We start from the raw sequence: 27,354 nt of genomic DNA, 5'->3' as shown, positions 1-27,354 counted from the left end.
AATCATACTTGATTCAAGCTGGAAAATTTTATTAAATTAAAAAAATAATACAACTGTGTAGGAAACTTATAGGAGAAAAAGATAATAAAATAATAAAATAATATTATTTTAATAAAATAATAAAATAAAGCTCCTCCCAGCAGCAGTTTTCTGAGTATCTTGTACCTGTTTCCTCCTGCAGGTTTTCAGACTCCTCCCATTCCTGGTCACATTCATCTTTTCTCTTAATTGGCAACACAGCACCATCGGTCATGAACATCTGAAATAGCTTATTTATATGCACCTGACCACAATATCAGGCCTCCTATGACTGTGCTAGAAGTCTTGCTGTGTTAATGCTACTATTCAGTGGGGAGACAAATTCAATGTTAAAAGCTCTTGACTATAGTTATGAAAAGTTGCCAAAAGTGCTTTTGATAAAATAATTTTACCGTGCTCAGAAATACATTTGATTTGATTCTTGTCCTATATTGTTGTTTAGTTGTTTCTTTGCTATAAATTCAGTTATTAAAAAAGTGTCAGTCTATCCTTTGGATGTCATATTTGGTGCCAGAATTATGTTTCTTAAATATATATATTTTATGTAACTTTGAAATAATACACCTTGAATCTGCTATAATTAATAGCTAACAAAAATGAAAGTGTTTATTTTGATGGCTATTTGGGATTGTAAACTGTGATTAAAATGCAGTAGAATGGTACTGTTAGAATTTTGTCCAAATTATTTTATTTTATAGAAAAAAATATATGATGGGGCTCCTGCGTGGCTCAGTCAGTTAAGCATCCGCCTTTGGCTCAGGCCAGGATCCCAGGGTTCTAGGATGGGCCCCTCATCAGAGTTCCAGGATCCAGACCTTTATAGGGCTTTTTGCTCAGCAGGGAGCCTTCTTAATCTGCTTGAGCTCTCTCCCTCAAATAAATAGATAAAATCTTTAAAAAAAATGATTTGAAGATACTTAGGAAAATGCTTTAAGAACAAATATGGTTTTCCTTTTTTGTTCTTTAATTATTCTTAAAAAATTTTTTAAAGTTACTATTGAGTAGTCAATGCATGTGATACAAAATATCTCCTAGAAAGAAGCTACTTATACAAAATGACTGAAGCCACCTGTTCTGTTAGCCCAGCCTCATCATGGGAGGATGGGCACTTCTGAACAGCCTCTGGGGTGTTTTGTAAGTCTTTGAAGTATCATTAGAGGTCTGCAGTAGGAATAAGGTTTCACTGTTCATGCTTCAGGCATTAGTCAAAAAGGGGAAAGATATTTTTCCCTCATGCATGAATACACATAAGATTATATAAAGTTATACTTAAGGAGGCAAAGCACTACTTGTGTTTCAATTTTAGGTCAAAGAACAGACAAGGAAAAAAGTAACTTAAAATTTGTACTGAAGGATTCTTTGTCGCAATTATTTTGAATTTCTTAAGGAGTTTTATATTCTTTTCTGAGGTTAGAAAGTGATAAATTAATTGCCTGGGAAATTAAATGGAGAAATCAATACATAGGTGACTTCATTCTGGTGAGGAAAGTATATTGACTTGTTAGTATATCACTGTCAATTTTTAATTCAAACACTGGACCCATATTGTAATAATTACCTCCAAATTTAATAATTTCATATAATTCATAATTGAAGGAGAAAAGTTGTTATTTCTAATATTTCACATGATCACACATGTTCCATTCTACTTTGAATGTGCAAGTAATACAAATGACAGCTAGATTTTTTTCATTGTTCTATATATCTGTCCCTCCATGTAATGGCTACAGTGGCTTTGCTTATGAAATACTGGCTTATGGATCAAGGTCCACCGAATATTAAAATGTAGAATAATAGTGCTCTGTGTTTCATTTTCAATTGTAGTAATTTGTAATGGTGAACCAATTCAAAGAAGCAAAAGTATATAAATGAATTAAAGTACTTAAAAATAAGCTGAAATATATAGAAACATTTCCTCTCATTAGTTTAAATCCTCTTTCACTTCCAGAAAAGGATGCTAAAAATTCTATAGTTAAATTGATTCCCATTCTTTCTCCTTCAACTTCTTCCTAAAAGAAACCATGACCCTCGAGTGTGTGTATACTGTTTGCATGTGTGCTTTGTACTTTTGCTGCAAATATAATCATCAATGAAAAAAATGCCTACTTTAAAATTTAAATACATGACATTTTTCTTTTACAGAGTTAATTTTTTAGAGCAATTTCAAGTTGACAGCAAAATTGAGAGGAAGGTACAAAGATTCCCATGTACCCCCTACCCCCCCACATGCACAGCCTCTCCCATCATCAACATCACCTTCCAGAGTGCTACTTTTGTTGCAATGGACAAACCGACAGTAACACATCATAATCACCCAAAACCTATAGCTTATGTTAGGGTTCATGCTTGATGTTGTAGATTCTAACATCTTGCTTTGTTTTTGTTTTTGTTTTTGTTTTAAGATTTATTTTCTTTATTTGTGGTGGGGCAAAGAGAGAGGGAGACAGAATCTCAAATAGACTCCCTGCTGTGTGAGCATGGAGCCAGATGCAAGGCTCCATTTCATAAGCCTGAGATTGTGACCTGAGCCAAAATCAAGAGTCCGATGATTAACCAACTGAGCCACCTAGGCACCCATTAACACCTTGCTTTTATTATGCTTTTAAAACTTATCTAATGTCGACACCTGTGTTAGTTTGCTAGGATTGACCTAACAAAGTACCACAAATTCAATGACTCTAACAACAGAAATTTATTGTCTCCCATTTCTGAAGGCTAGAATTCCAAAATCAAGGTGTTGTTAAGGACCATGTTCTCTCTGAGGGTAGTAAGGAAGGTTCTGTTCTAGGCCTCTTTCCTGGCTTCTGATAGTTTCTTGGCTTAGAGCATTACAACCCCAGTCTTTACAAGGTAGTCTCACCCTCTTTATGGACTTCTAATAACGCTACTGTAATATAAATGTGCTCATATACACATAGCTCTTTCCCCAGACTATTACACTTCATTTATTCATAGTAATTATAATGTGATAGTTATAATAACTAGAGTAATCTGTGATGTTTCTCTCTCTCTCTCTCTCTCTCTCTCTTTTTTTTTTTTTTTTGGTGGTAGTAGGGCTTGTGATTCTTGTCTGCTTTTGCCATATGTTGACTCTCTCTCTCTCTCTCTCTCTATATATATATATATATTTGATTTTCATTGCTGTGGATTTACTTCTGATTCTGCGGAATAGACTGTTTTCAGTATAAATTCTAGTTTATTTGAGGATTATCTTCTTTTCTTCTCTGGATCTCTTACAATTTTTCTTAACGTTTGTGTGTGTTTTTTTTTTTTAAGTTTCCATATGATAAAAGTAATGTTGAGATTATTTTCATTTATAGTTCTTAAAACACATTATAATTGGTGAGATGAGGATATATGATATTTGCCTGTTTCCTAAATTGGTCATCATTGTTTCTTCAAATCCTGTCTTCTCGTGGTTCTTCCTGCTCTCTTCTTTTGAAACTCAAGTTAGATAAATTCTGATTTTTATCATTATGTCTCCCGTGTCTGTTCCTTCTTAACAGGTCATTTTTAAATATTTGTCATTTTGTCTTAATTACTTTGGATCAGTCTTCTTCCTTTGTCTGTCTTTTCCTTGCAAGACAAGGATCAATTTATTCAAGGAATACCAGAAATTCACAATAACTTTTTAGTTCCCTTTGTGTCCAATCTTTTGCTTTTCACAAGTCAATGGGATTGTCTGTAGCAAAGAAGTCAGCTTTTTCAACTGTGTGGGCAAAAATGAGTCATGAATGTACATCTTCTTAAATATTTTATTTATTTGAGATAGAGAACATGAGCAAAGGGAGGGGCAGAGGGTGAAGCAGACTCCCCGCTGAGTAGGGAGCCTGCCATTGGGTTTGATCCCAGAACCCTGGAGTCATGACCTGAGCTGAAGGCAGACATTTCACCTACTGAGCCACCCAGGTGCCCCATGAATGTACACTTTTGATTCAAGTTTGTCTAAGGAAAAATAACATTTAGCAAGATTTAGCAGTCTTCTAGATTTTATCAACTTCTGGCTTCAAGAAAAAACAATTAAATTGTGTCACTCTCAAGTCCATCCTACAGAATTAGAATATATACGTATATAGTCTATCTATTGATCTAACTATCATAGGCACTTCCTCCAAAACCCCTCTTTTCAGAATAACAACTGAGATGAAAGGAGACATAAATTTGTTTGACATCAACCATAATAGTGGCTGAATTACATTGAATGTCATAGTGTTTATTTACTTGCAGAAGTGTTTGGAATATCTAAGGATCATGGTCTCTGCCCAACCACAAATATATGAGTGGAGACAACTGTTACCTCTTAATGCATTTACTACTCCCTCCACACAATATGAATGCATTGTTTCCATGGAAATAAAGTAAGCTTTTTAAAATGCAGGCTTGATGATATTACTCTTTATTATAACTAGCAAATATCCCCAGTTGGCTTTAGATAAATAAATCAAATATCCCCACTTGGTTAGATATATTCAAACTCCTTAGTATAGTTTATTGGTTCTATGTCATTTGTCCCTGTTACCTCACTAGCCTCAAGTCTCATTCTCATTTCATAATTAGTGTTACAGCCATACTGAAACATCATATGCTCCCTCTCTCTCTCTCTCACACACACACACACACACACACACACACACATAATGTTTTTTGGGCCATAAGAAATTATTTATACTCTTTTAAATAGCTTATATCTGGACAATATTCATATCTTGATTTATAAATCATTTTCTTTGGGGAAACTTGCCTGATTCTCCAAATCTGGAAGAGGTGTTTGATGCATGTGTTTCCATGGTACACTATCATAAAACCACTATAGTTACTTCCCACAGTGCTCGTTAAAACAACATTTTTTACTCGTCTGTATCCCTCTCTAGTATCTAAGTTCTGTGAGGTAATGACTGAGTCTTCTTTTTATGCTGTGGTGTCCTAATACTCATCAAAGTTCCTACCAAAAAAACATGTATTTATTAAATAAGCAAATGAATAAATGACAGAATAAATAACTTCTCTCTGAATTATTATTGTAAATAATTTTAAGTATTGTATATAGGCCTTTTTTGGGCCTTACACTAGTAGATACCATATAAAGAAATTTGTACTACTATAATAAAGTTGACAGTAGTAAATATATTTAGAAATCAATTAACAAACAACAAATACAATTTAAATAAGCAAACATCTATATTCATCAGAAGCCTTGTAAGTCATGTTGGGCCTTTGTTATCTTATTAAAAATATCATGAGTATGTTAGACAGAAGATTGGCATGATCTGAATTTAGTCTTACAGAGATCAATTTGACAGCTTTATAGCTATTGACTATGTGGCTAGTGTGGATATAGGGACACCAGTTAAGGTATTGCAGGATCCAGGAGAGATGGTATTGGTCTACATAAAAATGGTAACAGAGACGGTAGGACGCTTTGAATGTTAAATTTCAGAATGGACTCAAGTATTTAATAGGCATTTCAAGCATTTCCATTAGTTGAACTACTAGAAGAGTTAAAGAAATTGCTAGTCTTGCTATTTGCCACGTACTTCTATATGGATTTGAAGTAGTGAATTTGAAGCACAGCCATGTGAACTAAGATTAATATTTTTGTACAAGAACATTAATTCTTTTGTTAGTTTGAATGATGAATGTAGTGAGTGTTCTCTAGCAAGGAGAAGGTCACTGAGTATATGAATGCTCCACTGATCTACAGGGAAAAAAATGCTAAAATTTTAGATGGCACAACTCACTTCTTTCATGAATTCAAGTTAAAGCTGGAGTACACATATTCTATGTAGTGTGGCAAAGTGAAAACTGCTTGTAATAAAAAATGATGAACTTCTACTTCCCATATATTAATGTTTCATTTTTTATGGCTAATTCTTTATGGAAGAGCTGAAATTTTGGTCTGCAAAGCAGCAGTTTCAGATGTAGTTAGCTCTCTTGATGATAAATTTCCTTGAGAATGTTCACAATCTTGTTGGCATCTTCATTACCCAGGAAGGTGCGTAATCAGTTAAATATGCTCATACAGGGCACCTGGGTGGTTCAGTGGGTTAAGCCTCTGCCTTCAGCTCAGGTCATGATCCCAGCGTCCTGGGATCCAGTCCCGCATCCATCAGGCTCTCTGCTCAGCAGGGAGCCTGCTTCCCTCTCTCTCTATCTCTGTCTGCCTCTCTGCCTACTTGTGATCTCTCTGTCAAATAAATAAATAAAATCTTTAAAAAAAATATGCTCATACAGCAGAAATATTTGAAAGTCCTTGATATTCATCTTTTGGGTTTTTTTTTTTTTTTAAGATTATTTACCTATTCATGCATTTGAGAGAGAGAACACATAAGTGGAGGGAGAGAGAGGCGCAAGCAGACTCTCTGCTGAGCACAGAGACCAATATAGGGCTGGATCCCAGAACCCTGAGATCATGACCTGAGCTGAAATCAAGAGTCATACTCAACCGACTTAGCCCCCCAGGTGCCCCTCACTATTTGTTTTTAAACTAACTTCTATCCATGTTATTAACACTCCTCCACAATTATAGTTAAATGGATTAAATATTGTTTGATGTCTTAAAACACTAATGTATTTATTTGTCCATTCAATTATAATATAGCCACATACTGCATTAAAAGAAGAAATGTTCAGCTATTCTGAATAATTTGTATGAAAGTTAAAGTGTACGTATACCACAATTTAAGTCATCAATCAAAACACTAAAAAGGATTTCAATAAAAGATTGATTTAAATTTACCACAGTCTTTGCTTATTGATAATGTATAAAAATATGTACCCCAGACCTGGGCAAGGAAAGTAAGAAACATTTGCAAAGTAGAAAGAGAATAAAAAACAAAAACAAAGTATTTTATTTATTAGAAGTACGGATTAATGATAAAACAGCAAAATTGAGAGCTGGATACAAATTTTCTTTCTTTCTTTTTTTTTTTTTTTAAAGATTTTATTTATTTATTTGACAGAGATCACAAGTAGGTGGAGAGGCAGGCAGAGAGAGAGGGGTAGGCAGGCTCCCTCTGAGCAGAGAGCCCGATGCAGGGCTTGATCCCAGGACTCTGGGATCATGACCTGAGCCGAAGGCAGAGACTTTAACCCACTGAGCCACCAGGCGCCCCAAGGATGCAAATTTTCTAAAACCAATCCCTATTTCTTTACCTGCTTTTCTGAATTAGCTCACAAATAAAATCTATTCCCTACAAAAAATTGAACATAAAGACCTATTTTTTATACTTTCTGGTGGGCTAAATAAATTTCTAAGGGTAGAAGAATTTTGAGCTTTGGGGAAAAAAATGCAAATACTCCTAAAAGCAACTAACCCAAATGTATCAGTAATTGGAGTTGTTTTCTTTTTAAATAAGTAGTGATGAGGTGGCCAAGGAAGTCTATGGTAGAGCTACCAAGAGAGAAGATAAATATCAGCAATAGCGTCAAGAAAAACAAAGCAAATAAAATGTATGTTTGGACCAGAATGAAAAAGTGAATCTACTGGTTGTACACCATCCATTTCATCTAAATTCATGACAATGAAACTAGTAAATGCATTATTTCTAGACCTGCAATAAAAACAATCAGAAAACAAACAAAACACAATGACCACCATCACAACAAAACCACAACGGCTTCTAATGATAACCGTGCAGAATTGCATACCACTTCAACTGTCTAAATCTAATTTTTCTTTTTTGGAAAAACAAGACCAAATATATCATAGTTATAAAAAAGATCAGGTCTATAAATCTTCAATCTGTGTTGTGTACATAGTAAGTATTCAATAGAGTTTGATTTTTTCTTTACTACTGAAATTTTATGAAGACTAAATAAGATTCAAATAGAAGTGCCTAGTATCCACAGTAATAATAATAAGTAATAAGTAATTGGGCATTTCTGTGTAAGAGGTGCTGGCTAGATTATATAAATATGTATCTTTAATCTTTGTAACAACTTAAAAATAGATACCAAATTGATTTTATAGAAATGAAAAGAGGTTAAGAAGAGGTAAGTAGCTTGTCCCGAATTACTCAGCTAGAAAGTGGTGGATCTGGAATTTAAGTTTGTTTGGTACTATTAAAAAACTGAAACTGTTTCCATTACATTCACAGCCTCATTAGTTGGTGGCCACATGAGTAAGTTATTATTTCATATACAAGTCAACCATGGAAAGACTTTCAACTAAAAGTCAAAAACCAGTTACTAAGAGATGTTTATTGTTCTTGTACAATTCAAACCTATAGACAACCTGCACACAATAGGTGTGTACCCATCACTACCTTCCCTACACACACACACACACACTCACACCCCAGAAGTCTAGAAACACAAAGTGTTTTTAAAGGGAAATTAACTATTAAACTTTTGTTTCTACTGGAATTCCACCTTACTATTGTCAGTTGTGCCATGCTAGGGCTGAGACCCAGACTCCTTCAATGGATTCCCATCAGACTCCATCAACTGAAGACAAAAAAGCGGGCTTGGGAGACATTTGAGGGGAGAGTTATCTTTCTCATTTGCTTGATGTATCAAGCATTGCTTCCCTAGTCATTATTCTTTGTCTCCACAATAGCAGTTGTTTCCAACCTCCAACTTCTGTAGGCATTCCCAAATCCAGCCTCCAGAGCTACTCTCCAAGCATTTGACATACCAGCAGCAACCAAGTTCCTGGTTCTGATATCCCCCAATTTTCCCTTTCTTTGATGTAGGGATGACAGCTCCTTATGTAGTTCTTGTCCCTGGGTTACCTCAATATTTCCTTTTTTAATCTAACTTAATATGCCTACACCAGTGTAAACAACTTCCTAAATTAAATTCCCTCTGTTGAAATATCTAGTATGCTTTTTTTTTCTATTTTTCTAATTGAACCCCAATGAATTCAATTATAGTAATTTCGTGCAGAGAAACTTCATTTAGAGTTTAGGAAAACTTGGTCAGCTTTATGTAATTCAGATAGCAAGATTTATATATGGATACCCTTAAAAAAAAAAAAAAAAGAAAAAAAAAAAGCTAATGAAAAGCAGACACCACTGCGAAGTAGAGCGTCTCAGTCTAGACGAGTTGAAAATAACTAGGGCAAACCCCAGGACACTGCAGCAGGACCTTCTCATCCACTACACCTGACATTTCTGATTTGCTCTTCTAAAAAGCAAGTTGCTGAGGTTTTGAGGTTTCTAGCATTGTTCTTTGAAAAGAACTGTTGGAAAATATAGTTTGTTCAAATAGGAACTTGAAAGGTTTCTAACTTCTGAAGTTCACTGGATAAATGTCCGTGATCTGGTGAACTCAGTAGAGATCTGAGACTTGTGAGTTGTCATCCCCAGTGTTAGGCAGTGACTGTGTGACTACAGACGAGTCACTTACCCTCCTCTGCCTCACAGCTCTTCTTGCCTTACAGGGAATTGCCAAATAACAACGATTTTTCAGATGACACAATGTAGCTAAAAAATTTCTTGCTGCTATTGCTAAAAAAAATATATATATATATATATATATATATATATATATATATATATATATATATGGTTGTGGCAGGAATATTTAATTTTATTCTGCTCTATTATTTCTAGAACTCAGGTTTTACAAAAAGAACTGTATTTATATAGAGTACAGAATAACTACTATCATTTGAATGTCTGAGTATGTATGATTATCTATACATTCGTAGGCCGAGTTCTTACACACACACACACACACACACAGTGTACACAAGTCACTCAGTTAAAGATCTGTAGAGTCAAGATAGCATAGAGGTTAAGAGTAAATCTCTGTAGTCAGACTGCATGCTCCCAAGTGGAATGACACTGGACATTTTACTTAGGAATTTTTACTTCATCTATGGGATAATCAGGTGGTTTATGAAACACTAAATTAAGTAATCCATGTAAAATGCCTAGTAGTCCTGGCACAAAGTGAAAGTTCTACATCTGTTTGAATAAAAAGATCATACATCTTTTACAACAAAGATATAGTCAAGTTCAATCCAGTTGGCTAGCTGGCAGTTTTCCTTGATAATTACTCTACTTAGCCTGGATCGTATTTTTGAATTGAGAAAGATTTTCACTCTTCAGCTTGATATTTCCAAATCTTCCAGGCTTCTTTCTTTTTTTTCTCGACAATTTTTGCAGACCTTTCCAAGTCAGTATTTTCATGTAACCTACTTTGTTCTGTTTAGCAGTTGTAGTGTTTTCCGCAGGATGGATATACTTGGACTACTCTATGTCATCCAGATTGCACTTTTTCTCCTTCAACCTCCATTTCTTCCTTCTTTCCTTTCTCCCTTTCTTTATTGTTTCCCACTTATCTCTTTATTTTTCCCTCTTAGTAGAGTAAGCATTAATTTATGTTTACTAGTGGTAAAGATAAATTTATCTAGATATGTGTATTTTAAACTTAAGTAAATACTATAAACTTATTTTTCAAAAAAGCTTGTAGGGATATCTGGGTAGCTCAGTTCTTTCAGCATCTGTGTTAGGCTCAGGTCATGATCTCAGGGTCCTGGCATCCAGAGGGCACTAGGCAGGGAGCTTGCTCCTCCTTCTGCTTGCCCCTCCCCTTGCTTGTGCTCTCTTTCTGACAAATAAATAAAATCTTTACAAACAAAATGAAACAAAAAAGCTTATGATTTTACAAATGAACTATGGAAGTATTGGCTTTCTCATACCCTTAATAATATAAGATAATTTTATTTATTTATTTTTTAAAAAGATTTTATTTATTTATTTGATAGAGATCACAGTAGGCAGAGAGGCAGGCAGAGAGAGAGGAGGAAGCAGGCTCCCTGCTGAGCAGAGAGCCGATGCGGGCCTGGATCGCGGACCCTGGGATCATGACCTGAGCCAAAGGCAGAGGCTTTAACCCACTGAGCCACGCAGGCGCCCCAATATAAGATGATTTTAGATTATTTTTAATTTTGCCAACTGGATGAGTGCTGCTTACGTCTATGTGAAGCAAAACACTTTTTTCATGTTTATTGGTCATTTGCATTTTTAAATTAATTACTCCACATTATTCATTTTTATAGTGGAGTATTAGAATGTGCTAATGGTATAAATAATGTGGTAACTTGAAATTATTAGAAAATCAATAAGCCAGTATATTGACAAGCATTATTGACTTCAAAATTGTTAACTTTTTATATATGGTACAGTGAATATACTTTTGATACTTTAATTGTGGAGAAATAATTTTGGAAGCAATAAGTAATTCACAGTGAAATGACATTTGGATGAACAATTAATAAAGGTCTGGGCAGATGATAGACAACAGCCTCAGCCCTACTTGCTTCTATTGTACTTTATAAGTTGCACACAAGGCAACCATCAGATTCCTTTCATCTTTCTCTCCGGACTACCACCCCAAACACACCACAGTGAGATGGGCCACCAGAAATGGTTCTTGAGACCAGGCTTTCCCTCTTTTATCTTTCCTCTCTCTCCTCCCAGAATTGAGAGCCCTCCTCATTGGGTGGTACTCCTCTCTCCCCCAAAGACACTTCTTGATTTACATATGCCTGGGTGAGTAATAAGCTTTTGATTTGTGATTTTCAGATTTGGTATGATGTCTTTTGACATTCCATAGCTTTAAAAGGGACTGGGGATCTATGAACTTGGTAGTTGAAGGTCTGACCTGAACATTAATGTGTCTCAAAAAGAGCTGCTGGAAATACTTATTGAATAACAATAGAAAGAGCTCATTTAATTGAAGTATGTTTTTATATTATAAAACAATCGATAATAAATTAATATTTCTTCTGACAGAAATAGAGAATTCCACTTTACGTTTGTTTTTCTTTGCAAAGATTTAAGAAAAATATTAGTAAATATTATAAAAACAATAGATTTATATATTTTCCATAATCTTATTTTTTCAGCATCATTATTACTACTATAGACATAGTACTAAAGTTCAATAAAGTCTCAGACTTCTCTCTAGAATCTCCTCTTTTTTTTTCTTCACAATGTTCCCCACTTAGTGAATCATTTATATATCATAAAGACTTTTTATTGAATTAATCATCCAGAGAAAACCTGTACTCAGATTGTTTGATAACATCTATGTAGAACTTTCTTCGTAATATTCACATTGACTGTGTATAAGCACCATATGATGCTTATGTTATGTTATGTTATGTTATGTTAATGGTAACATTTCTGAAATTGAAAGTAATTACTTTCAAAGTATAATTTAAAGAATTTTTGGGAGACAAAAGTCTCTTCTTATGTATTTATCTTTTTTTTTTTTTTTGAGAGAGAGAGAATGAGAACACGAGTTGTGGGGGAAAGAGAAGGACATGCAGACTCATTGTTGAGCAGGAAGCCTGATGCAGGGCTCCATCCCATGACCCTGGGATCATGACCTGAGCTGAAGGCAGATGCTGAAATGACTGAGCCACCCAGGCACCCCCTAATTGTTTTTCTTTAAACTCTATTTTATATAAATAAATATTACAGTAATAGTCACGAAGACTTGATGTCAGAACATCTTGTGAAATTACTGGCAAGTTTTTCTGAAGAGAGAGATTATTTTTTGATGACTAGGAAATAAGCAGCTATTGCAACCCATCAGCATTGCAAAACAATAAATGAAATAAAACACTATATTACTATAGCTACAAACATGACAGAAACTCTCATAATGTAAGCATATTTTCTATTTTTTAAAACATTAGGGTATTTATTTTACCTAGATCAGTTAAATATTGTTCAACCCAATCATTTTGCTTTCCTTTTGGTAAATGCGAAAATAAGAGAAAGTGGTCTAACAAAGACATATTGCATACAGATTGAACTGTGTGACTGGAATTATTAAAATAAATCAAGATAGTTTTTAAAAGATCATGAATAATCAGTTTCCATTGCTATGAAGACAAGCGAAAATACCCTGTTATGTGCCTTATGGTTACCTAATAATTGAGTCATATGCATTTTCTTCCTAACTCAAATGTATTTATTTCACTTAATGTCAGCACCTAATAACTCGGCTCAAATTTAGGAAGAAGTCTTCAACGAACCCTTGTAAATAAGAATTGCTAGAGTATCTCAAATTTTAAGGAGCGATTGATCTTAATACTTGGATTAGGAATGGGGGAGGGGAGAGAAAGAAAAACTTTTGTATGTTGTCCAAAGATTGTGTGTGTACCATTTATCTTAGGATTTAGAAACAAAATGGGCATTGACTAACCTAACTCATATGATAAATCTAAGCAATGCTACAATGTTAAATGTAGGATTTCTTTAAGAAATATAAAACAACTTATACATATCTGAATGTACCTAAGTATTCCAAATTTTCTTGCCTCTTATAGATGCAACTTGTGTTGTATAGTACGGTGGTATCAGTGGTTAATTATGTGGATTCTTATTCCAGATTCTCTGGATTTGATCAACTCCAACACTATTTATAACCTCTGCCTGCCTCTGTATTCCCATGTGTAAAATGGACATTATACTGGTACCTACTTCATAGGGTACTTTTAGATTTACAACAGTCATTTTATGTGAGGGTTTAGTAGATTTTCGTGAATTCAGAATAGAGTTATACAAGCTGTATATGAGTGTTGGCCATTTTAGCTCTTTATAATGTGGATCATCTCAACCAATCTTTTTTATCTGCCTCCTCCTACTCAGAGTTCTGAGTCTTTACTTCTCTTTCATAATTACACATTATTATAATCTCTTGTGGATACAACTTACTTTTAATTTTCTTTTTATTCTTTACATATTTGGAGATAATATTCATGCTTCTTTTTCTTTTCCTTTGTCTCACCTAAACCCACTAGCCATTTTGTAAATAACTCTAAAAATTAATTTCAGTTCCCAACCTCTTTGATATCTCTGCAGAAATTGTCTCTACCATTGGCCTCTAGACTTTTGAAATGCTGTACTCAGAACCTAGATGACTGGCTGAAATGCATCCAATAGGGTAGTGAAATAAGGGGTGATAACAGAAATGCAGGGTCAAGGTCTTTGTATGCCAGGCTAAGAGGCTTGAAGGCAACATTGTAACATTTAGTGGCAGTTTAAAATGACCAGCAAGATTGCATGGCCTTGAACTTTGGTAGCATTTTAATAAATATGTGGAAAAATTAAAAATAACTTGTTAGAAATGACTCAGTGAATATTTGTGACAATTTAATTTGTGACTAATTAATTCGTGATCAATTTAATATTTGGATATCCTTGACGTTTTCAACTGGGTAGGTGTTTATTTTTTATAACATAAATGAGGCATACTGGGGGTATAGTTGTAGGGTTTGAGTTTGAGCACTTATAGCATTGTATGTAATTCCCTTAGAAAAAGAGGACAGCTTATTTAAGAAAAGACCAAGCAAGTTATCACTACCTTATTATCTTTCCCTTTATTCCTATGAAAAGCAATGACTTCATAGTTTCTTACCATCTCCTATTATCCAGCAATCTCCTTCCTATCCCAGATACCCTGCACAGGTTGGCAGAGACAACCTCTTACTATGCCACTTTCATGATGGTAGTTTCTTTATAAATGTGTAAATAGACTATATATCTATATATCTATATTTTATAGAGATATAAGTGTATGATCACATGTGCATACGCTTATGTATTTTCTTGCCTGGAATACATTTTAATCTGTCTAATTAACAAAATCCTTAGTACTTTGGATCTAACAACTATTTAAATTCAGAAGACAGTATCTTTAATTTCCATGTAATTTACTCACTTTTGATATTTTCCATATCTGAGCCTTTGGACATTTTTTCGGTTAAAATTCCTTTTATCTCTTATTTTCTACCTATTTATATCCTATCATTCAAGTCCCAGTTGAAAACAATTTCCACCAAGCCATTGTGATCTTACTTTTTTAGGATTTCTATAGATTTTTTTATAGATTTCTTCACTGCTATTAAACAATATTGCATTTACCATGCACCATCAACACCAATAGTAGTAGTTAGCAAATGCAATAGCAATCACGAACATTTACAATTGCTTGCACTGGAGTTAGGGCATAGAACGTGTACAATTAGGGCATAGAACATGTAGGATTGCTTGCACTAGGAGGTAGGGCATAGAATTGTAGAAGACTGGTCACTGTCTTCAAAAGCTAAGGCTCTATCTTGAGGCACTGGATTTGCACCAAAAAAAAAAAATATTAATGATAATAATAACAACAGCAATAAAAACTATCCTAGTTATAAAATCAGTGATATAGCATTAATCTGGTTTTTCACTCTTATTCCAGCTTTCTTTCCTGCTTTCACCCACAACACATACCCTTTATGCAAGCATCACTGAGAGTGATATAACATTTTCTTTGCACTTAGTCATTGTTCTTGCATTCCCCTTAGTCCAAATAGTCCCTGCCCTTTTGTCTGATGGAAAAATTCCCATTTTAAGCTTCATTTAAATTCTTTCATAATATTCCTCAACTCCATATGGCCATTCACAGCTTTCTTTTTGTTTCCACAGGCTTCAGCTTACATTTTAGAATACAGATATGGGAGGACATTAAAATGAGATGAAAAAAATATAGAAATATAGACATATAAGTATGTATATATAAACACATAGATACATTCAAATTTACATTAATTTTATATTTATATATATAATTCCAAGGAGTAAATGGGCTTGATTAATTGATTAATTAATATAACTGATGTGGGTAATTCGCCTTAGAATGGGTTGAAAAGACAAATGTGATACAATAATATGATTCCAGTGGAGTATTTTGAGCTAATGATATGATTATTCTTCATGGCCTCTGATCATTAAATTAACAGTTTATAGATAAATCGATAGCATTTTGAATGTAAGCTTCACGAAAGAAAGAGACTTGCTTATGATGTTCACTGCTGTTTTTCTAGCAATTAAAATAGTGCCTGGCACAAGGTAGCCTCTGAAAGTATTTAATTAAATGGAAGAGTGATTCTACTACAGTGTTTAAGGAATGGATAAATACTGTTTTCAGTTCTGAAACCAGAGGATTTCATTTCTGACACCTTTTTAAAAGGACCCAGTATGAAGTCTTTGAGATTAGATAAGGTACAACAAAAAAGAAAAAAGAAAATGGATGCTTAAATTTTAACTCTGTAAATCATGATTTTTTTAATATAGAGATTTTATTATTTTTGTATATTTTTTTATTTATTTTTTATAAACATATAATGTATTTTTATCCCCAGGGGTACAGGTCTGTTAATCACCATGTTTACATACTTTACAGCACTCACTGTAGCACATGCCCTCCCCAATGTTCATAACCCCACCTCCCTCTCCCAACCCCCCTCCCCCCAGTAGCCCTCAGTTTGTTTTGTGAGATTAAGAGTCAATTATGGTTTGTCTCCCTCCCAATCCCATCTTGTTTCATTTATTCTTCTCCTACACCCTTAGCCCCCCCATGTTGCATCTCCACTTCCTCATCTCAGGGAGATCATATGATAGTGGTCTTTCTCTGATTGACTTATTTCACTAAGCATGATACCCTCTAGTTCCATCCACGTCATCACAAATGGCAAGATTTCATTTCTTTTGACTCTGCGTAGTATTCCATTGTGTATATATACCACATCATCTTTATCCATTCATCTGTTGATGGACATCTAGGTTCTTTCCATAGTTCGGCTATTGTGGACATTGCTGCTATAAACATTCGATTGCACATGCCCCTTCGGATCACTACATTTGTATCTTTAGGGCAAATACCCAGTAGTGCAATTGCTGGGTCATAGGGTAGTTCTATTTTCAACATTTTGAGGAACCTCCATGCTGTTTTCCAGAGTGGTTGCACCAGCTTGCATTCCCACCAACAGTGTAGGAGGGTTCCCCTTTCTCCGCATCCTCGCCAGCATCTGTCATTTCCTGACTTGTTGATTTTAGCCATTCTGACTGGTGTGAGGTGATATCTCATTGTGGTTTTTGATTTGTATTTCCCTGATGCCGAGTGATATGGAGCACTTTTTCATGTGTCTGTTGGCCATCTGGATGTCTTCTTTGCAGAAATGTCTGTTCATGTCCTCTGCCCATTTCTTGATTGGATTATTTGTTCTTTGGGTGTTGAGTTTGCTAAGTTCTTTATAGATTTTAGACACTAGCCCTTTATTTGACATGTCATTTGCAAATATCTTCTCCCATTCTGTCAGTTATCTTTTGATTTTGTTAACTGTTTCCTTTGCTGTGCAAAAGCTTTTGATCTTGATGAAATCCCAATAGTTCATTTTTGCCCTTGCTTCCCTTGCCTTTGGCGATGTTCCTAGGAAGACGTTGTTGTGGCTGAGATCGAAGAGGTTGCTGCCTGTGTTCTCCTCAAGGATTTTGATGGATTACTTCCTCACATTGAGGTCCTTCATTCATTTTGAATCTATTTTCGTGTGTGATGTAAGGAAATGGTCCGAGATTTTATTATTTTTATATTGCATTTAATATGACATAGAATTCCTTGACTTTTTGAGTTAGGTGAGAAAAATAAAATCCCAATTTCTGCTTTCACTACTTTTTGGCAGAATTTAAGCTGGATTCCAAATTCACTCTAGAATCCAATAAGGAATCCAGTTTCATAATAAGAAGTAACAGAGTTGAAATCCTATGAACGAATTTGTAGTTAGCACAATTGGTAATTTTGCTTCCTCATCAGAAATTTTGGTCATTCCTTAATTATAGACTTTTTTTAAAAAAAGTATTCTCAGTTGGTACTTCTAGTGAAGTGTAATTAATTGTATTTTAATATTTGATAAAAATGAAAAGTCTTTTATTACTATTTATGGATTATCCCAAATTTGATGTATTTTTTGGATGTGTTTTTCTTTTTCTTTTTTTTTTTTAGACTTTATTTATGTATTTGACAGAGAGAAACACAACAAGAGAGGGAGACACATGGGGCACCTGGGTGGCTCAGTGGGTTAAAGCCTCTGCCTTCGGCTCAGGTCATGATTCCAGGGTCCTGGGATCGAGCCCCACATCGGGCTCTCTGCTCAGCAGAGAGCCTGCTTCCTCCTCTCTCTCTCTGCCTGCCTCTCTGCCTACTTGTGATCTGTCTGTCAAATAAATAAATAAATAAAATCTTTAAAAAAAAAAAGAGAGAGAGAGAGAGCGAGGGAGACACAGGTTTCCCACTGAGCAGGACCCCAATGCTGCCAGGCTTAATCCCAAGACCTGGGATCATGACCTGAGCCAAAGGCAGATGCTTATCTAGTGAGCCACCCAGGCGCCTCTGGTCGTATTTTTCTTAATGAAGAAACAAATATCTAATCTTACTGTTTAATGGTACATACCCTGAGGACCCTCTTGGAAAGTTTTCCCAGAACTTGTTAAGATGGATGGCCACCAAATACAATAAGAAATGGTTTCTGACTGGCAGAAAACCAGAGGTTCTTTGTGAGAATTTATAAACCCAGAATGATAGCTCTGTTTGCCTTCTTTACAAGAATATGATGAGCTAAGTTTCTAGAATAAGTTTGAGAAAAAATGCCTTTGTAATGCATGGATAACGAGGGAGAGTGAAAATATTGCGGATTTTTAAAAATATTTTTATCTTGTGCAGATATTCATGAAATGACACTTTTACTGTATTTAGACACACTTACAAGAATTAGCACATCATTCATAAATTCCTGGCAATGAATACTGTAAAAAGAGATTTCTTTCCTTCCCTACCATGTTATTGTGATGGAAATATACAGATCAAAAGCCTGGTACCATTTACTCATGAGAGGATCAAAAGAAAAGAGATGAGTACTAAATTATGGGGAAAAACAACCTTAGGCATTATGTAATTGATCAAAAAGTCATTAAACTCTCCAAGTCCCAGTAGGTGCAAGTTAGTTATGGATAGATAATCTCATGTCTAAATAGCCAAAGTTAGTTATGGTTGTGGTAATTCCTATATTCAGATGATTTCATGCTGATTTGGCTGTTAAAATATGTACATTTAAAAATAGCTACAGTGCTGCTGAATCCAAGAATATTTTACTGAATTTTGTCCGTATCTTGAAATGAGAAATACTTAATTTTGTTTCAAATTAGTGAACTTCTGATCCGTATTTAGTGCCGATTCATCTTCGTTTTATCAGACTCTTTGGATTGCCCCATCGATACTTCCATCATTTTATGTGAGAATGATTCAATAATAAGGCAATAAGACATTGAATTGTCTAAGTACAGAAGAGTTTTAGAATAGAAGACAAAGGATATTGATTTAACATGAAAGTGCCTACAAGAAGCTGTATATCACTTTTGATTAGTTCCACTGTTTGGTGTTTGTTTATAGCACTACATTAGTAGACTTTGCTAATAGTTGGTCAGAAAACAGAAACATTTCTCCAAAGTATTAAATACTGTATCTGAAGAATACAAATAATTTTGTTAAAATTAATTGTATAGAGCCTCCAAACTTCCCTATTCTATTTCATCAGAACAACTCTTGCCTCAGAATGACCTAGCTCCTATAACTATTGGTTGAATTAAGCAGCTCTCATCTAAAACAGCTGATTGTGTCTCACCAAATAGAACTTGTTCTTATATACAGTTATTACATAATTAACTATTGTTATCTTTCTTCACTGAGAGTACTATAGTGTCTACTGTCAGGTGAGGACATGTTTTAATTCAATTCTAACAACATAATAAATGGTTAGGATCCAAGAGTTGAAAAATCATATTTAATTTTTTTTTAAATTAGGTAATTTTCACTAATGCAGATATTTAATTAGAGCGATGGTTGAGTCACATTACCATGTGTCTGGGCTTTTCTGATCAATTCGAGATGAGCTTTTCTTTTTCCTTCCAGTGCTTCATTTCTATGCTTACAGAATTTTTTTAAGTGTCAGAGAAAGTAGCAGGCATATTTTGCCCTAGCATTTTAATTTTACACAGAAAATGGTTCAGTCATTTGCTTTTAATGCTAAGATAGTGCCAGAGCTAGAACGGAAGCTCCCCTTATTCTCCTATCTGAGGATTTTAGCAAACATAAGAACTTGTCAGAAAACAAAGAGTAGAGAATAAAATAGCCTACATCTAGAAAAATGCTTGGGGATATTTCTAGAATGAGTCAATCTAATTAAATACCCCAGTTCTCTCCTTATGGTCATGAGAGTCAGTACCATGGTGTGTAATATTTTGATTTTTTTTTTTTCTACACTCTGAAAACCCTTTGAGGATGAAAAGGACCATATCAATGCTATTAGGGCTATTATGCCTTCAGGAATACTTCTTTGTCTAAATGCTACAAATATTATTCTTGGCCCATATGTGTGGTCTAATCAATGCCACTGCTGCTTCTCTGTGCTGAGAGACCAACAATAGTAGATACAAATCGAGTACTGATCCCAAATACCTATGACACAAATCTTAAATTCTCAATGTCTGCAGGTTGGGATTTAATATGTGGTGATAAAGCATCATGAATGTTCATGAATTTGCCCAAGGTGTATATTTAGTTAATGAACGAGTGTTCATCAGGGTTTGGAAATTATAGGTGATTTGCCTTTACTTTTAAGTGTAAGGTAAATATTACTTTGTAAGGTAATATTGGCTGTTAATGGTAAATTCTTTTACCTATATATACCACAATTTGCTTACAAAGAAGGCAATGGAGAAAATTATAGGGACCTATATTTTTTGTATTTCCATCATATATTTCATTTTAATTACTGTATCTTAATAAAGCATTGTGCTTGGTCGAAACATTTTCTAGAAGAAATGGGAAAAATCACAAAAATTATTTCTGAACGGAGCATGCCCTGGGTTAGGTACTTCAGGGTCTTACAAAAATTAGTAATCATTTGGTTTCAACATCACAGTTTAATTCAAGGGGGAATTTTCTGCTTATTTCATTAGAATTTTTAAACAGTTGATGGAAGATTGCAGTAATTTCTGTAGTAGGCAATGATGAATGGAAAAGTGATTTGGGGGTGACGCAAAAGAATGTATTTTTAAAATATTTGGTAAGGTTTCAAAGAGAATTAGATGAATTTTCAAGGGGGAAAAAACCCTGCATAAATGAATTCAAATGAGATATTAAAGTCCTCTGTTTAAGTAACCCTATGGGAAGTATTTGGAAATGTGTACATAAAATATAATTTGATAGGTGCATTTAACAGTTCCATAACAGAGATGTGCTCATAAATATATGGCTTTAAAACATACTATAATGTGGAAAGGCAAAGCCTGTAAAGTGATACAGGTTGAACCCAAAAATATGGTGAAAATCAGAATATGTATACATGTGGTAGGTTGAATAATGGCTCCACAAAATGTTTATATCTTAGTTCCTGATATCTCTGAAAATGTTAACCTTACATGCCAGAGGGAGCTTTGTGGATGTGCTTAAATTAAGGATTTTAAGATTGAAAGATTATGCTGTATGATTAGTGTGGGCCCAATGTAACTATAAGGGCCCTTATAAAAAGGAAACAATAGTTAGAGCTGGAGAAAGATGTGTCTAAGGAGCCAGAGCCTGGAGTGGTGTGCTTGGAAGGTATAAAAGGGGGCTAGAGCCACAGAATGCCAATAGCTTCAAGAAACTAAAGAAGGCAGGGAATGATTTCCTTCTGAAAACTTGAGAAGGAACGCAGCCCTGTTTGATATCTTTTTTTAACATCTTTTTCAAAAAATATTCTATTTATTTATTTGACAGACAGAGATCACAAGTAGGCAGAGAGGCAGGCAGAGAGAGGAGGAAGCAGGCTCCCCATGGAGCAGAGCGCCCAATGTGGGGCTCATTCCCAGGACCCTGGGAACATGACCTGAGCCAAAGGCAGAGGCTTTAACCCACTGAGCCACCCAGGTGCCCTGACTTTTAACATCTTTGAGAGAAAACATTTGTAGGGTTTTTTTGACCACTAAGTATATGGTAGTTGTAGCAGTAATAAGAAAGTGATAAAATAGGATTTGTGGCAGGACTGTTTTAAAATGTGTCTGTGTGTCTAGCTCTCCTAATGAATGAAATAAAAAATTATAGGCCTGTATTCTGGTGAAACTATGTTTATCATAACACATTTTAAGGATATACCAAAGATACTGGTATGGTCTTAGGACTTGGTTTCATGAAACAAAGTTCTAATAATTAGATAAGGCTTTTGAATATTTTTTTGTGTATATATTACTTTTTAACATGAAGCCCTTATGTCTGGATTCTATTGTTACAGAACAAGCAGTGTGTTTGTATTATTGATGTCATTTTTAAGGTCACCAAAATACAGAAAACTATATTAAAAATAAGTATCATGTAGTATTTTTGTGAATTAAAAAGAACATATTTGAGTCCTAAATTGTACCTAATATTTATTTATTTTGATTTAGGTTAGATACTTAATTACATATGATGCTTTGAAATAAGTGGGTGAAATCATTTTATGTGTGTGTGTGTGTGTGTGCATGTATATAGTACACATATATGCAGATCTGTATACATATGGTATATCAGTGTATATCATCTATGTTTATATTATATATATGCATAATGAGATGCTTAGTAAATCAATTCAAAGAAGGATGCTTCATTATATATAGAAGTAGCAGGTGAATTTCTTTAGAATTGGGCATATCTGGGTTTAAATCCTAACTCCACTGCTTATGAGCTGTGTGTATGGAAAACACAGATGCACTAAATATATTTACATATATATTTATGCGCTATATATTTACGTATGAAGGCATGTGCACATGTACATTTACATATGTATTTGTGTGTCATATTATATATAGATTTATGAATTTATGTACTATTTTTACCTACTTTCTCAAAAAATAAGATAGAGTCTTCTCTAGGCAGATATAACAGCAATAGTAGGAAACGGAAATTAATGGACTAACGGCAATGAATGAAGAAAAATGATGAAGTTTAACTGAAAGAACTCAACACAGCAATCTAGGGCTACTGAAGATAATTCTCAACCAGATTGTGTTAAATCTTCTGACTCTTGCTCTAAACAGGTGCAAATAAACCTTGCTTCCAGTATTTCTGGATGATTTTGCTGGATCACAAATTTCTCTGCCTTGTTTCACTTCTGTTATCTCTAGTGATTTTCTGCATTTACAAATGTGATATTATAACAGTCAATTATGTATAACCATGCCTTTGAAGAACACTTTAGAATTATATTTATTGTAATTCTTAGTAACTTTCACCTGCCCTAGTTTTTCCTTCTATTCACAAGAATTGGTTATTCTTGTCTCATTTTTATTCATAAGCTAGACTTGAACTTCTAATATAATTCATGAAGGGCCTTTTCAAGTTTACTCCTCTTTGGCTTTTAAATAAAAGCTAACATAAAAGTTAAAAATGGCGTTTGCCAGTCTTACGTGCAGATTTTGGAAAACCAAGATTCTGTTATATTTTTAATAATGGTATTGCATCTTTACCACTTGTCCAAAATGTTTTGTAGAAGTTTCCAGTTTCATTGGCTTCTTGATTGATTGGATCTTTTTTTTTTTTTTTTTTTTTTCTTGGTCACCTACATGTGCTTGTTCTCTTTCTAGTTACAGAGGATACAAAGACAAATGAGACCACTCACTGTACTCAAGAGTTATATAGTCTGGGAAGCAGGTAAATAGATTCGCAGAGGAATGGTTTCACTTTCTGTATCTGTGGTATATAATATTTCCCCCAAATAATTTATGTTTAATATCCCAGTTTTATGATCACTCACCAGGACATGGGTAATTATTGATTGTAGAAGTCCAAGTGACTAGTCTCTGACACATGTTAGTTTTTCAGTAATAATATGAAAGGAGGGAAGATGAGTGGAAAATTTCTAATACTAATCTTTTTCCCTCTAGGGCTCTCTTAAAAGACCCTGTGGCAGAGAAAGGGTGGGTGGTTTGAGTTTTGGGGAAAGGAATGTGCTGGGACAAAAAGGGAGAGATTTACATGAAACCTCCACATCTCTATTGTAGGACTCCATGGTGCAGACAGTGCTTGTTCTATTGTAATTCCTTGCAAGTTATCAAGCATTTACTATTAAGTATCAACCTTTGTGAAATACATGCTTTTAAATATATATAAGGTAGAGGATAGTCATGTCCATATGTATGATAATATTTGCCTTGAAGGGTTTAACTGGGCATTTCTGAGTTATGGAGAAGACTGAGTTGCACATGGCATGCACAGAATTGCTCAAAATCTGTGGTCCATCTTACCTGTGGTGAGGCACATGCAGAGCAGTCATTACAGAGGCACTACTAATGGTTGTGCGATCGTGATTTATACTGGGGCTTTGTCCTAGAAGAAAATTTCCAGATTTCGTCAGTATGGGAGTATGTATAGGGAGTTCTCACACATTGAAATGCTCACTTTCAGATGTGTTATGGTAGACAAAATTGTTTTGAACCATTGCTTTACGTTATGCAACTCAGAGTAGACACAGTTATCTGTGACCAAGTGGAACTTTTGTAAAATGTCTCATCTTGGCCAGAATTTCTGTGTTATTGATGGGTGGATGGATGGATGGATGAATTGTTTTTTTGGTAAACAAAAACACAAACTACTGTTCCAGTGGAACAAAAATATACAAGCCTTATGTCATTGGAACTTCTGATGACAAACTTATAGTGTTGTATTTTGTTGGCTTTCAAAATTTCTGCGTGATCCCTGTAAGTAAAAAATGGGCTTATGTGCAACTTGAGTATTGGCTGAGATTTTCCACAACCTGGAGAATGTGTGAGTTTGATTCCCTAAAATTAGTCTCATGGTAAGAGCCAAGGAATTAAATATCTGATAATTTTACTAATTTGGAACAGAATATCTTGATTTGGCTTTCCTCTGGACTTCAAAAGTTTGACTAGCTGTAATCATTAATCTTGTATTTCTTGTAGTTATAGGCTGTCATGTTACTGCTAGAAATTATACTATTTAAAGATACTGTAATTGGAATGTTTATGAAATCAGCTGATAAGTACCACTGAGTTCTCTCTGGTTATTTTGTAGTCATAATGTTTAATTTTTCTGTTTGTTTGTTTCTACTGGCACAATTTCAGATTTTAAAGGCGTCTTGGCAGATGGTCTGAGAGAGGAGATACTTAGGGCCTTGAACTTTAGTGGTACACTAGGAATCTAAACTGTTTTTTTAAATAGTCAATAATAAATGATAACTTATTATCATGATTCTTGTTGAATTAAATAATTCTTATTGTTTGCATAGCTATATAAAATTAAGACCAGAGGTAAGTGACAAAGGAAAAAAAATGAGTTCTTTACATTTATGATGTGTTTATTTTGCTCCTGGAAAATGCTACATCAGACTAGATTGTGAAAATCTTGAAGTAATTGAGATTTGAATTCAAGTTTCCACTGTATGTCTTTATTACTGTTGGTGGATTATTCTGTGGTTAAGACCTTTTATAATGTGGATTTATAAGAAGAGATTATTTTTTATGAAAAATGAGCATGAGTTATAAGAGTATATTGACAGGGGTACCTGGGTGGCTCAGTGGGTTATAGCCTCTGCCTTTGGCTCATGTCATGATTCCAGGGTCATGATTCCAGGATCGAGCCCCACATTGGGCTCTCTGCTCGGCAGGGAGCCTGCTTCCCCCTACCCCCCGCCTGCCTTTCTGCCTACTTGTGATTTCTGTCTGTCAAATAAATAAATAAAATCTTAAAAAAAAAGAGTATATTGACCTAATTACTATTTATCCACCTATAAAACTTAATGTCATACCTTTAGTTGAGGTTTAATATGGATAAACAAGACTGAAAATTATGTATCAGACTTATATTTCATTCAATATAATATAACTGAATAATACCATGCTGCTTAAAGTTTTCCAATGTGCTGCATTATTTACTAGATATAACTTCATTTTACTTTAAAAGGGTACTATAGAAATTATTGAAACTCTGTTTCTCATAAAATGGGTACTGTAATTATTGAGATTAAATAATCATTGACGTGAAGTCCACTTTGTATACTACAAATTCTATTAGATGGTAGTAAGCAATAAGTGGAAAACACATTGTATGATAATTTATTTGATGTGGGATTAATTTGGTTATCAGACAGAGGCAAGTTGTCATTTTACACACTGTTATATTTAATATTTGTTTTTGTAATTTGCATGATTGTTTTGGAAAGTGGTGACAATAAATGGCAGTGCATAGTTCTCTATTTTTATTATTCCCATTTTTTTTCTAATTAACATCATTGTGAATATGACTTCAAAATGATATTTGAAGCATATGGTCTAATACTATGAAGTCTGATCGTGCCAAAAATGACTTCTTTGCAATTAAGTTGCTTTTCTTTACCACTGAAAACAATTAATTTTCAATATCTTACAATTTTCAAGTCTGGGGAAAAAAACAACAACAACAACAAAAAAAATGCTCTACCTAATGGGACATTTTAGTTCATAGGTTCCTTTTTTTTTTTTTTTTTTTTAAAAAAAAAGGATATCATGTCTCTAGAACCACTGACATTTAAGGCCAGGTTTTTGTGGAATGGTCTTTCAAATTTTCAATAAGATCATAGATCAAAAGATCCAGTCACAGGTTCTTAAAATGAAGTGATTGTAGGTTTTGTCTGAATGAGCAGATTGAATTTTTATTGGAGAAAGAAACCACTAAATATCCTCTTTCTTTAGAAGAGAGCATGGACAGCAGGTGTGTTGAAAAGGTACTGCTCTTATTTTACTTGTCCCATGGTATCAAATGATAATGTGGCGATACATATATATTAATTATAGAATAAGCATTTATATATGTACATATATGTATAATTTATATCCTCTATATAATATAGAATACAAGATATATGATATAACATTTAGTGGATGTGTATGTATTTCAAAATATCTGCCTTTTCCATTTTAACAACTTTAGATACTTTTTTAACTTTTGATATATTTATAATTTAATTCAACAGTATTTCTCACTTATTTAAAAAACTATAGTTACTAGACTTATTTTATTAGCTCTGAATAATAGATGTGTACTCTAAAACTGACGTAGTTTCTGCTCTTTTCAGGCATTGTACTCAGCACTATCCAAATATTAACTCAAATGCTCTAAACGCTCAGTTTGATGCATTTTTGTTATTTTGGGGAGAGCTCTAGTATGTTTGCAGTGTGCCAGCCTAATTATGGAAGTAGAAATGGCTCAAAGTGACCCACAGTGTGGACATTCCTGTCCAACAAATGGCACCAATACAAGATTGGGATCCAGCGGGAATTATGAAATAGCCTCATTTTATTTAACTTCAGGATGAATCAAGTTCAACAGATAATGGTCATACTTGCTCATGATAAGAGGATAGAAAATGATATAGTGTCAGTTTGTTAGTGATTAGCTTATCTAGTGTTCTTCCTATTTTACCTTCATTCTATTTTTCGTGAATTTATTGAAAATTTTGCTATT

General features: G+C 34.2%; 1 protein-coding gene across 9 annotated transcripts in view; it reads left to right on the top strand.

Annotated features, from left to right (window-relative positions):
• Positions 1–27,354, top strand: part of EPHA5 (EPH receptor A5) — a 348,209-nt gene that overhangs the window by 211,623 nt on the left and 109,232 nt on the right. Inside the window, exon 7 of one of the 9 annotated variants that reach the window (XR_004283480.1) lies at positions 182–612. The exons of 7 other annotated variants lie outside the window; for them this stretch is intronic. Coding sequence is in view for 1 of the 2 variants with exons in the window: in XM_032334451.1 (XP_032190342.1) it covers positions 182–228 (47 nt within the window). In the remaining variant the exon portion in view is untranslated. Of the gene's footprint in view, positions 1–181; positions 613–27,354 lie in introns of those variants that run through there. One more of the 9 variants, XM_032334451.1, reaches the window with a different exon arrangement.

This window comes from Mustela erminea, chromosome 2 (assembly GCF_009829155.1).
Source record: "Mustela erminea isolate mMusErm1 chromosome 2, mMusErm1.Pri, whole genome shotgun sequence".
Taxonomy (NCBI): Eukaryota; Metazoa; Chordata; class Mammalia; order Carnivora; family Mustelidae; genus Mustela; species Mustela erminea.
Note: the sequence above shows the minus strand (reverse complement) of the source record. Positions and strands in the feature narration are given on the sequence as shown.